Source organism: Linepithema humile, chromosome 5 (genome assembly GCF_040581485.1).
Source record: "Linepithema humile isolate Giens D197 chromosome 5, Lhum_UNIL_v1.0, whole genome shotgun sequence".
Taxonomy (NCBI): Eukaryota; Metazoa; Arthropoda; class Insecta; order Hymenoptera; family Formicidae; genus Linepithema; species Linepithema humile.
Window position 1 is genome coordinate 25,334,583 of NC_090132.1, and position 13,306 is coordinate 25,347,888.

Here is a 13,306-nt window from a genome sequence, read left to right on the forward strand (position 1 = left end):
TTTCAGGCGTGAACGGTAAAAGTCGAGTGTCTCCGCCAATTACCGCGCGAAACACCTAACTTATCGCGTGCAACCTCCGCGTCGTGAGGCGGATTTTCGTTACGAGCTTTAATTGCAACCGTTTTAACGACTCCTTATACGTCTCGCGTGCTTCTAATGCCCAGCCTCGCTGAGCCGCTTTCATGTCAGGACCGAATAACGCCTCGACGAAGGAGCATCCCATACGTTTAGACGTTAAAGAGTTAATGGCCGTAATTTTGTTCCGTTGATTAACAGACGAGTATCGTCATCGCCGTTTCCACATGATAATCCGCGAGTAAAAAGCACTGCTCGAAGAACAAAAAATCTACGATTTCGATTTAGTTTAATCTATGATAAATCGCATGGCACTTATATGGGAAAGAATGGAATCACTATAATTTTAAAAAAATCGCAAATACTAAAAAATCTCGTTTGTTTCAAGTCGTCGGAGCACTAATAGCTTCCGAGTTATATGCGTAAATTCCTCAAGTAGATAGCGCACACATCCTTATAAAGTATTTCGCAGATATCTTCTAACTTTTGAGCACTCAAGTATGATATAGGCTAAAATTTACGATACAGAACTGATCGCAGAAACTACGTTACGCGGTAGCTGTCTCGTAAAGTCAGATAAAGTGCAAACAAAAGACTCGACCGGGCCCGTCTCTTGCTTTCTAATCGTCTCCGTGGCGTCAGCAAGTGTCAGATTAAGCGATCTAGGAATAAGTTACGCCGGAGTAGATATAAAAGTGAAAAAAATTAGATATACGACGTACATAGTTAACATATAGAATGAGAGAGAGAAAAAGGATGTTAGAGGAGAACCAAAGAGAAGAACAGCATCTGCCGTGAGGTGGGTAATACATTTGTTCGTTAACCGTCGCGAAGCCGTCGGGGCTGGAAAAAAAAGAAAGCTACAAGAGGGTGCTGGCTGATGGTGTTCGTGTAAATTTTTGTATGAAGCGATTCCGACGCGCGACGATAAAATCCACATCGCGCTGGAACGAAAGGAGAAGGGTTAAGAGAGAGAGGAAGGGAGAGCCGATCTCTCGCCGGCTTGAAGAAACGAATTAGCCGGCTTCAGCACGGATCGGGTCGACAACACTGCCGCAGTGGGGAGGAACAAAAGTATGGAGTAGAGGGTAAAACATAGTAGAAGGGGTGGCAGGGTAGGCGTGGTTGCAGGGGAGGGACAAGAACGTGGGCAAGACCTAAAAACCGGATGTGCAGTGGGGAGAACTCAAATGGGGCGGAGAGAACTTGAGTATTCTCGTTATTGTTGCAGTGGCGCGGATATCCGTATATTCCGAATGCGTACAATATCAAATGGATCGTAAATTTTTGTAAACAAAATTGTAAAATATTTAACAAAACAAGTTTTTTTTAAATTTCTCAAAAACGTTTACATCAATTTATAAATAATTTTATTCTCAATTAAAACATTCTGATATCTTTATCTTTGATATGCAGATCAGACTTATAGATTTTCTTATTGATGTATTTTTGATTTGATTTAATATTTAATTAATATTGTATAATTTCGGAGAATAAAATTGAAATTATTTTTTTGTACTTGTCAGATTGTTACTATTAATATTAGAAATCTTTTCCTTCGTTAGATATTTTTGTTGCAATGTGCAGTCAAGTTGCATCACACAGTCATCGTATCGAACGGTCCAAACAATTGTTTCGTGTGTTTCTATTGCAATTTGCATAAATAGCGAATAAGATCTTTGAGTCGTGTCGATAAATGAAGTTCAATTTCTCGCTTATTAATCGAGCGATTCCAGCAAAGAAATAAAATTGAAGGGAGACGAATCTCATCGAGCAGAGACTCTGGCGTCCGTAACATTGATCCGCAGAAAATTCGTGAGCATAGCCCCCTACTATCCGTACCACTGACGGTGGGGATGACGACAAGCGGAAGGGAGCACGGTACACCTTACGCTGGTGGGCGGAGCCTTTGACCGAAGAGTTAATAGAGATACAATCGAGGGTGTCTAGTGCACTGTACTCCGGACCGCGGCGTAGGAGGAGTGAAGGGGCCAGGGGTGAGGAGGGACAGGCGGTAAGTAGGGACCCCGGGTCCCCTAGTTTAGACATCACTGAGCGACGGATGGACAGCCAGTCAGACCCGTCACAGCACTCGCCGGAGTACTCGGAAACCTCGGGAAAAGCCGATAGAGCGGCGATCTCCGGTTTGGACCGGCTCCAAAGGCGTGCTGATAATTAACACGCGACTACCACAGCGGATGCACGAGTATTTCTAAGAGCTTCGACGTAACTGTTTCTTTTTTTCCCAACACGTGACGGACACGTGCGATGGATTCGACGATTTTGAGAAACTAATGGAGCAGTGGACGACAAAGATCCGTGCGATCACGAAGTGATTCGTTAACAGTCTGCGAGAGATGTAAGCGCACGGAGATGTATTTGTGACACGTGAATAGTGTTTACGAGTAGACGTTTCGAGAACAGCGACTGCAGAGATTCGCATCCACTACGCGTTGACGGATCTTTAATCCACGCGGATCGTTGACTGCAGTGGATAGTGTAACAATGTGTTATCTTCACAGTATTATCATCACATGTGACCGTTATCACTGTTGACTTTCTGATTTTATCTCATCGAACAAAGACATTTTTACACTGAAAAAATGATCGCTTACGCGACCATAAATCCCGTGTATAATTTGCAATTGAGAGCCAATCATCATCGTCATCTTCATCATCGCGTGTTGTCGCCGGAAAGACACGCAGTATCGCATCAAAATCGTCAGCCGAGTCGTCCGCAAGACACTCAGATGTCGTTGCGTTTCAGTGTCACGAATATCCTCAAGCCGGATTTCGGTCGGGAGGCGATCCTAACGAAAATAGTGTCGAAACAACCTGTGCTGTCCAGCCCCGTCATCACTACTAGTCCCGTGCAACTTTTGCAAGACAGTTCGTCGCCGCGCGATCTCAGCTTGTCGTCCGCACGGCTGTCGTCGCAATCGCCACCGTCCACGAGTTATGCAGTCCACAGAGAAAGGGACACTTTCTCTCAATCGGGGCGCACATCGCCTGTGCGACTCAGCAGGAGCGGCAGTCTTGAAAGTCTCGCATCCAGCAAAAGCTCGGTCACCAACACCTCGGTTACCAGTACACCTTCTTTGAGTTCAACCTCGTCAACAATCGGTGTCGATTCTCTAAATGGGGACAGTACGCCCAGCAGTAACACAAACACGTCGACGAGCCAAAAAAACAATACTAACGGCCAGAGCTTGTGGCCCGCATGGGTTTACTGCACCAGATATTCGGACAGGCCCTCTTCCGGTAAATGTAACAGATATTTTTTTGTATCCTTTTTATATATCGAAAAATTACATCAGAATAATATGTAATTATTATACATAGATAATAAATCGAACTTCTGTAATAATTTTAATAATGTTAAAGAAATTATATTGTTCGATTTTACTTTTTTAAATTCAAATGTAACGCGTTGCTTCGTGTAAGTATCGGTTTCGTGCTTTCTATTACACTGGCACGTCTAACAATGCACGTTAAAAAGCAAACAAGTTAGAAATTCATCAGATTTTTCGTGCGCACAGTACGTGACTTGCATTTAGCTTTGCACATGCAAGAAGAACTTGCGTGGTCGCGATGTCGGAAATGTCTATCAAGATGTTTTGTTCATTTATGCGCTCTACATGGTCACAAAATCATGATCTACCGCTAATTAAAATCCCCCTCGAAGCGTTTGAAAAATTATGCAGCATGAAGATAAGTAAAAGCTTTTCGCGAGCAAAATGTGCGACTCGCGTCCGGGTTTTGTATCTGGAAGTCACGGATTGAGAAAAGGCCGCCCCGCGTCTTTGCACGATCCGGGAGCTTGAATTAATCGCCCTTTTTTACATACATAATCGCAATCCTTCCGAACGAATAATGCTTTCTCAGTTCAGCGACTCTATTTGTTCCAACAAACAAGAAGAAATCATATCGAAGTATAATGCAATTAAATTCGTCGTGTCTATACGAAGAATCGTGCAATTACACTCCTCGTGTTCGATAAACTTATCCAAATAATTAATCACTCGCGAATCTCGCATAGATAAATAGTGATTACTGCGACTCCTCGCCGACAAATAGCAGTAATCTGTGCCTCATTATGCGTTCTCATTAGATAACCGTTCGCTCTACAAATAAATTATATGACGGCCGACATATATGCTTAATGTTCTATCCCATCGTTCGATATTACCGTAATAAGTTATTACCCTCGCGCAGGAGATCGTTGAATGTCGACGTACGAAAGGATCACGAGCTGCATAAGCTATATCTAATTGCGAATAGCTACGGCGAGGTTAATGCACGGTCCGATACCACCTGCGCCCGTTCGCAGAACTTAATTGTGTGGAACCTACATTCGCGAACTACCCTCTGCAATCAGTGTCCCACATACGGCGCTGTCGCTCTTTGTCGCTTTCTTTATTGCTCCTTCTGTTTCGGTTCTTTTATCTCTCTCGCCGGTAAACACCTACCGGTTTTCCTAGGCTGCTGCGCGTCGGGGTGGTCCGCGTGTTTCGATCCGATAATCGCGTTGCTAATTGCCGAGAATCGCCCACTTAACTCTCGCGAGCCTCTTCATTGCCGAACATTAACCCCGAGCCTGAATTCGTACAAAATTTGCTCTCCTGTGATATATTTCTCTCATACATAATAAATAAAAAATAAATTAGAAGTGAAATTTTTTTACAGATTAATTTATACGTTTCTTTTGTAAATTTTTATATTATCGAAGCTTTTTAAGCGAGAAATTTCTTTAAAAAAATTTGTAGTTTAATAGCGTAACAATATGAATAACAAGTAGATAAAGAATTTAAAAAAATTAATAAATGAGAAATTAGTATGATCATTCAATAATGGAGTACTATTCATCATTTATAATTGAAGCTCACGAGACGTTGTGGTAAGAAGATCACGCTTGCAATTTCTTGTGGTGCTAAAATTAATGTTTAGTGTTTTTAAAGCGATAATAACGTTGGTAGTAACATTAATGATCAGTGCACGAAACGATCGGCACGTCTTTCTTAAATTACAAAGAGCCGGAATACTTGACTTCCTCCGATAATAATGAAAATACCTATGCGCATTTTATGTAATATCGATAATAATTATAGAGTTGTGAGGATATATTTTAACCTACAAACAGCTAAAACGATCGTTTAACGGTTTCTTCGAAGGTAATAATAACATCGAGACGATAACTATAATGCGCAAAAGCACGCAGATGTATTCCGACTCTACACGGTCGCGTTATCTATGTAGTTAAATAAAAATCAAAAGCGTGTAATGCTAATATCCCGAGCTCGCCGATTAACGTTACTTTCGATGAGGCGCAATACAAGGTGATCGGAGTGGTCGTTATCGCGCTTAAAAGCGTGCTTCGCAAAGTTCCGATCGTTAATGTGAAAATAAGAAAACACAACGCGGCGCTTGATTTTTCAGTAATGAAATCCGGCACATTTACTTGCAGAATGTAACTGTATCATGCTGTACAACGTTAAGAGTATAAATTATAGCATCGAAGAATGCGCGAGTCGTGTAAAATTGCAGTTCGCAATATAAGGTCGAATTTTAAGTAACAGCGTGCCTCTGCAGTTAGTCGAACCATTTCCGCCTTCATTAAATTCCAACGCAATTGCTCAGATATAGTTATCCTCCAAGTATCCTTTCTACCATGCGAGAGAGTGCTAGCGAGTAAGAGCGCTGAATCATGTTGGTGGACAAATTGATGAGAACGCCCACTTTCCCCGCGATAATGCCCCCTTGCCTCGCCCGTTCCAAACTTCAGTCACAAAAGTCGGCGCGCGAAGATTAATGCGAAGTTTCTTTGTCGTTTAAGGACCGCGCACAAGACGGGTGAAACGTTCGCAGAACGCAAAGAGCAGCTCGCCGGAAGAGAAGAGACCCAGGACGGCCTTCAGCGCCGAACAACTGACCAGGCTGAAGCGGGAATTCACGGAGAATCGATATCTGACGGAGAGGAGGAGGCAGCAGCTCTCGCGGGATCTGGGCCTGAATGAGGCGCAGATCAAGATCTGGTTCCAGAACAAGCGGGCGAAAATAAAGAAGGCGAGCGGACAGAAAAATCCGTTGGCTCTTCAGCTAATGGCACAAGGTCTTTACAATCATTCCACCGTGCCGGTGGACGAGGACGGGGAGGAGATCGTGAAGGAATCATTGAGATTCGCATAAATTCCGATGAAGGTGATAAAACGATGAATTAGAGACTGGAATGATATGGTGCCATGTCAGTGTTGAACACTGTCGACGCGGGTAAAGTTACTGGTTCTACCTATTTACTTTACTTACTTACTTTATCACGGAACAAATAATATAACAATTTAACAAAGACTGAAAATGACACGGGGATAAACTCATGTTTGACAATATTGAGAGTGCAATATTTTTGATTGAAAACACTAAGGTCGTATGAAAACTTAAGGCTGTATTATTTTGTCGAAATTAATAAAGAAATTTTTATCTTTTACTTTTATTTTTAGATAAGAAAATAATCTTTATTTATATGGATAAGAGATTTTACGTGAGGTAATTTATATTCGTAGAAAATTATTTAGATTCAACACTATTGTGTTTAAATTAAATAAGTATTTGCAGAGTAAAAAAGTACTCTGCGTAAAAAATATGCTAAATTTATATTAGAAGAACGGAAAGTCTCAAAGCAAATAAAACTACTTGATATATTTGATTATTATGGAAAACTGTTTTTAGTTACTGCCACTTTATCGTCAATGCTGTGAAAATGCAAGCAGCATTTGTATGTGAAACTATAATTCTTAAACATTTTTCAAGTCGAAGAGTTATCTCGATCGAAGAGAATTGTATTCGTAGAATACGAGAATTTAAAATAGAACATGCACGCATCTAGACCTTGTACCGTCGACTGAGACTTACATTCATCGATTACATTTAAAGTAGCATTTGATTAGTATCTAAGATCCGTACGAGTCTATCCTCGTATCAGTATTTAAGCATAAGTTATTTATTTCATTGTACATACTGTGTAAATATAGCAGCAATTTATGCTCTTGTGTATATGTAATATACAAAGTAGATTAGATGACAAAGTTATTATACGTGAACATGAAACGATCTCACATTGTATAGTTCTCATACATATAATGTAGAGACATGTATACAAGTGTAGTTGGCCATGGAAAGTACGTATAACGTATATTGTTTTCCGCAACAAGCGATCGTAATATTCTATGTATAATCAGCTTATATTTCATCGCCGATTAAAACAAAGTAAAAGTAAACTTTTATCCTCTACATGCATTCTCTTCCTTTTTATTTCCCACCGAAATACTTACGATTACTATTTAATGATATAATAATTTTATCTCAGTAAAATTAAATTACATAAACTCGACACGATTTTCCAGCAAGAAGCATGAGAAATGTTTCAATCAGTAATATGTAAAAGTTCGTAGCTGTGTAAATATTGAAAGTAATGCAATGCCAATAAGACATAAAAATAAAATTAATCAAAAAAGTGGAACATGATCATTCTAAAGAAATGCATTCCCGCAACATTACACTCAAGTGAAAGTAATAGAGATAAATGCAATAACGATGTAATAGCTATTAATTAATTAAACGTTCATCAATTATATCGCTGGGAAACGCTTAGAATGCTATCGCGGCGTTGTGGCATTTGAGTATTCAACTAAAATTACTCGTGCATTAATTAGCATCGTTGCCATACCAGCACTCCTACGCGACAAAGTCGCGCGTTTTTGACAGGCATTCTATTTTACCGGGAAAACTCTCAAAGTTCTCGTTTTCAGCGGCATGTCACGACGCACTAATTGATCCCGAACTAACGAGCCGCCCGGTATCTCGAGCACGATAGGTGAACGTAACGCCGATATACTCAAGTGAAAGTTTGGCCAATCTGATATGTGATCCCTTTGAGATTAATTTTGTTTTTCTTTAAGCAGGTTGGAACTCATTAACATTCTATATAAATTGATAATTAAAAATCACAGTCTCTCCTGCCTGTATTTATCCGTTACACAATTATTTGTTAACCCATTATTTTAATTGTATGTTTTTTAGTTAGTAAAAATAACGTTTACATTTAAGTTTCACTTGATAAATTGTGATTTAGGTGTCTCTAATAGAACACGATCGGAGATGACAGTACGCTACTAATTCCAGCGTGTTCATACGTGGACTACGGTGCGGCGATCGACGCGAGATAAACGATATAGGTGCGCACCTGTTAGGCGATACGGCGCGCACACGTATGCATTCATGGTGTCTCACCCGTGCGCGATTGGATTTACGAGCATTTTTTCCGGCATCGCGTATCGCAAAGCTATTGGCAATTGCGTGACGGAAAAGACCTTTCCGGATTACGGTCATCAAAAATGCGAAAAGATATCGCACATGTGCGTGTCACTTAATTCTGATATATTAAGAATAAAATGCAAAAATGTGGTAAAACATGTATGAAACATGCAGTCAACGAGAATCATGATCGCGATAGGATATTTTAAAAAAAGAGATGTAACAAAATTGCTCATAGTAATTTGAAAAAACTTCAAAATAAAAAAAAAATTTTTAATTTTTTTTCTTAACAATTCTTGATTAGGTAATATGACAATCAATTCAATTATAAAAGGACGCCATAAATCATGTTGCAAATTTTTACTTCAACGAGTAATCTTGTTATTGCGTCTGATTAATCTTAATGACTTCAACATCGATTACTTACTTGACGCGTAATTGCTATTTCTTAACGATTCGTCGATTAATTACAATAAATGAAAAATATACATGTAGTATATGTCTCACAAAGTTGTAGGAGTTATAAATTCGCGTTGTTTAAGTTTTAAATATACAATCGTCTTTATGTTAAGGACCGGCATTGTCTGTACGTAACTCATTATTAATCACCATAAATTTGAATACGGAAGAAGCGATAACAGATACTAATGGCTATAACTGTCATTAGAGATTCATACGAGTGAATGGTGGAATAATTCATTGATATTCTGATAATGGTCCGTATGTATAATAGCGATGCGACAATTGGTAATTACATTAATATACGCAAAGATTTATCACGATGACAGATGCATTATGTAATTCCACACGCACTTATTTACGTAATAATTCTTTGCGTGTTATATTAAACATTTGTATCATTTCCCAAACAAGGCAATACTTATAAATTTTCTGCATATGCTTTTTTTACATAATTCGCTGATAATTGCCCGATCTATATTTCACGACCAAGCAAGGATGTCCGGCGCGCCACCGACATTATTACTTATCATTAATTTAAACGTGGCAAACACTGGGGTGAGGTCGCGGAACGCGCGCGGAAGGGCAACGACGACCTCCGCCGTCGTTGGAAACAAACGCACGGATGGTGGCCCAAACCGGGGATAAATTACAGAGTCGTTGTCCTGGCCATTGTATTTAACTGCGGCGATGCGTAATTGCTGGAACGCCGTTGCATACGCGGGCGGGAGAAGGAGGGTCGCGTGAGAGGACCGATAGGAAGTGAGACAGAGGGACGGAAAGGAGGGCGGCAGGGCGGAGAACGAGTTAGAACGTAGGAAGGGACACGGGTGTGAGGGACTATGCTTGTCGAGAGGACTTGGGGAGCGGGGCCGACCGGGGGTTGCCACTGTGGTCGAGAACCATAGTCATCGGAATGGCCATTAGAGGTCTGTACGTTCCCACCAGTGGCTCACTAAATTTCGCCTTCTTATGCCCCCGCGGACCACCTTGCGATCCACGTGAATTAATGGCTGCGGTGCCTCGCGTTCACCGTTTATTACAATATCAGCCGCTGCGGCAGAGTCGAGTTTCGCGTGAATTCGCGCCGCGCGACGAACTAGTTTTCAGTACCGGTCGAAACGTACCGTCGTTAATTGCACAGTCAGAAATATATGCGTGGAGTTTACGATCCCGATGGATCGTTAGTTTCTCGACCGCCGCAGTAGACTTCAATATGCGAATATTTTACGAATCAGCGGAATACGCGACTTATTTATTTACTGAAGCTAAAGTAACATTACACGGTAAACGTATTGCAATTAATGTAATGTAATATTTTGATGCAATGAGTCGAATGTGAAACTGATCAAAGTTTAACCAATATTGTGCGATTTAGAAGTTTTTTCGCAACTTTTGAGAAAATTGCACAGTTAAACATTTATTAAAATCAGTATGTAAATCGATACTAATTATATCAACTGCAAGCAACGTCAATAATTTTCTCGTGCGTTCGGCAGAAGACGTTGATTCTCACGACGCACGGCTGAGAATGATTGTTCCCTCTTCAAAGCCTTTTCTTGGTATCCGAAAAAAGACCGTCGCTCACAGATCAGCCGCGCTTTTCTCTGCCGCGTTTTCGTCCCCCCTCGTTTCATCGTTAACGAATGTAACAAGGTTCCGGCCCGTCAAATTAAAGGCGGATGGCGCGGCGCAAGCAGTGAACCGAAATTTATTATCGCGCTTTCGGGAACCAAAGTCGTGTAAAGGCCACTTAGCTGTCCGTAAATGCGTCGTCCTTATGACGACGCGCGGCCAGATGGTCCGCCAATAGATCACCTCGCGCGGCCCGCGACCCTTAAAGAACCGCGCTCGAGATACAGCAAGAAATTCGAGACTATTCGCTTACCGCGCGATAAAACGCGCTTTGTGGTCGCGAAAGATATCCCGTTCAATAAATCGCGGCGAATTCACACGTGATATTAACTCTTGCGGTTTCGACAACATGTGGATTGCGCTCTTTAATCGACGAACTGACGTATGTAAAAGTAATCCGCTGCTTCTATTTTTCATTAAATTATTCTTTACAATAAAATTGTCACGTTTGTAAAATTTCAGAAACAAAAATTTTTAGCTTATATAGTTTAGATAAAATTAATTTCGTATCTAATTTTATTGGACATATATTTTTACGTGTACACGCCATTTTCTGGACACAGTTGTGACAAATTTCCATCACCGCGACTTTGAATACACTGAATGTTGTTGACTGAAAGACTGTAAGACTGAAAATACAAATTTGACGAAAGGCTGAAGTTGTTTTGCCACCAATTTTCATAATCAACTTAAATCGTCCGGAACAAAACGACAACAGATGTCCGCGTCGGGCGTAACGACTCGAGCTATCAGAAAATGTCAAAAATAGAAAAATCCGAGTAAAATATAAATTCCGGCTAATAAACGCCACTTTGATCCCGCCCTCGAATCGCAGCCGTGGATGCGCCGAAAGATGCGTGCCTCGGCCCGTAACCGCGTAATTGGCTAGGCCGTGAACGCGACATTAGATCCTCGTTATCCTAACGAGCTGAAATAGCGAGCGCGACCCGGCAGAGGAAAGCTCCGACGAAAATCCCGCGTGGAATGACTCGAGACAGCGCCTGAAGCATGCGACACGTGGTTGCTCTATTTTCACGAATGACGTGAGAGCCGACGCGAACCGAAGCACGAGCGCGTTTTCAAGTTTGAGATATTTGAGGGTAATTTGTCAGAGACGACTGCAGATTTATCGCAGACCGTTATTGCGGAAAGCGAATTATTCGTCAACAAATTGTTACGGATGCGTTAAAGAGGCAATGAAGATGATGATGATGATGATAGCGAAGCAAAGATAGAAATTGTCCCGAATGCTCTGATTATAATATATTCTTAATGTTAATGGAACAATCTTGTGCCGGCGTCTTTGCTTGTAATTTATTAGAATATAATTCTTATTTATTACGCAAATAAATTTAAGGCTCTACTAATCGGATTGCTTAAAGCATACAACAGATAAATTGAAAATGAAAGCATTCCATGAGTAAAATTACCGTAAAAGAATTCATAACGAAACGATTAGCAGCGGTAGTAAGGGATTTCCTAACTTCGGCATGCAAATACGCAGTTCGATGCATCTCAAGTACAAAGACTCGAAGATCGCCAGCAGGCCGTGCACGTCGATGAATGCACGCGAGAAAAGTTGTAATGTATCGTTCAAGATCGCCAAGCCGAAACGATTCGACTCGGTATGTAGATAATCATAGGAGGAGAAGCGGATCGAAAGAACGAGAAGCGCAGCGCGCCAAATGCGAAGACTTGCAACGATCGGTGTGTCGCACAATGGATAGATACACCTTTATTATAGCGATGTGGAAGCAGCTACTGATAAAAACTAAAAGAGTTTTTTAAACTAGAATCTTGGCAAGTGTAAGATCAAATGAGATAAAAAAGATGTCGCGCAAATTATACAGCGAAATGTAAGTAAAGCAACATATTGCATAAATATTAAATATTATGCAATTAATGTAATTATTGTAATTGTGTCCAATTATTAATTATTGTAATTATGTTAATCTTATTTGAGTATAAAATTTGTTCTTTATAAATCAGCTGTATTATTCACGTATTTATGCTATTAATTTCCAACTAATATTTTTGAATTTTATTGCAAGTTTTTTCTATACAGAAAGAAAGATCTAAAAATTGTGCCATATACAGATCTAAAAATAAATTTTGTCGGACAATTAAAATGTATCAATAGAGCTCTCGATCTTTTTCATATCGCAGCAAAAGATTTTTATGATCTATCAATCGAGTGCTTAATAGCATGCTCGAGTGTATAATACATCAATTTCAATTAATTCCTAATATAATAGAACGTTGCAAGATGCATTTTTCGATTTGTTGAGTCGTATATGGATTGAAATTCGACGTAAACGTAATTCAATCTTTCCGAGTTCGCATGAAGCATCGCTTCTTACCGCGACGTTTCAATATTAAATACTGCGGCCATCAGCGCAAATCAAAGCAAATGCTAGATAAGGCTACTGCTTCGCTTCCTCATTCCTTTTCCGGGTTCGCGAAACACGTAGTCGCTCACGATTTCCCGACGGCCTCCCACGCGCGCGCCCGTTTTCCCGTGCGTGAACGAGCGCTTGCCGCTCTGGTGTATAAGGGCATAAAGGTTTGCTTTCGGTTCGCCCGTCGTCGTCGTCGTGAGGATCCCGAACACGGTAGAACGTGTGCACGTCTCTCGGCTATATGGGACCGGAGAGTCGGTAAGAGTAGAGAGACCACCCAACGCGATCGCGCGAGACTTCTGGTGAGAGGGTGGAGAGAGAGGACCGGAGCGCGAAGGGAGCGAATACGACGAAGAGAGAAGGAGCGAGAGAGATTGCCAGAGGACGAAACGGGAGAGACAGAGAACGGTGGGAGGGAGGGGGGGGGGGGG

The 13,306-nt window shown here is 41.0% G+C and overlaps 1 protein-coding gene and 1 long non-coding RNA gene across 2 annotated transcripts in view; one reads left to right on the plus strand and one right to left on the minus strand.

Moving 5' to 3' along the window:
• Positions 1-13,306, minus strand: part of LOC105675205 (uncharacterized) — a 41,702-nt gene that overhangs the window by 8,741 nt on the left and 19,655 nt on the right. The window lies entirely within an intron of this gene.
• LOC105675203 (homeobox protein engrailed-1a-like) lies at positions 1,683-8,709 on the plus strand. The gene is made up of 2 exons (XM_012372183.2): positions 1,683-3,336; positions 5,909-8,709. The coding sequence occupies exons 1-2, from the start codon at positions 2,679-2,681 to the stop codon at positions 6,259-6,261; spliced, it is 1,011 nt and encodes a 336-aa protein (XP_012227606.1). The 5' UTR covers positions 1,683-2,678; the 3' UTR covers positions 6,262-8,709.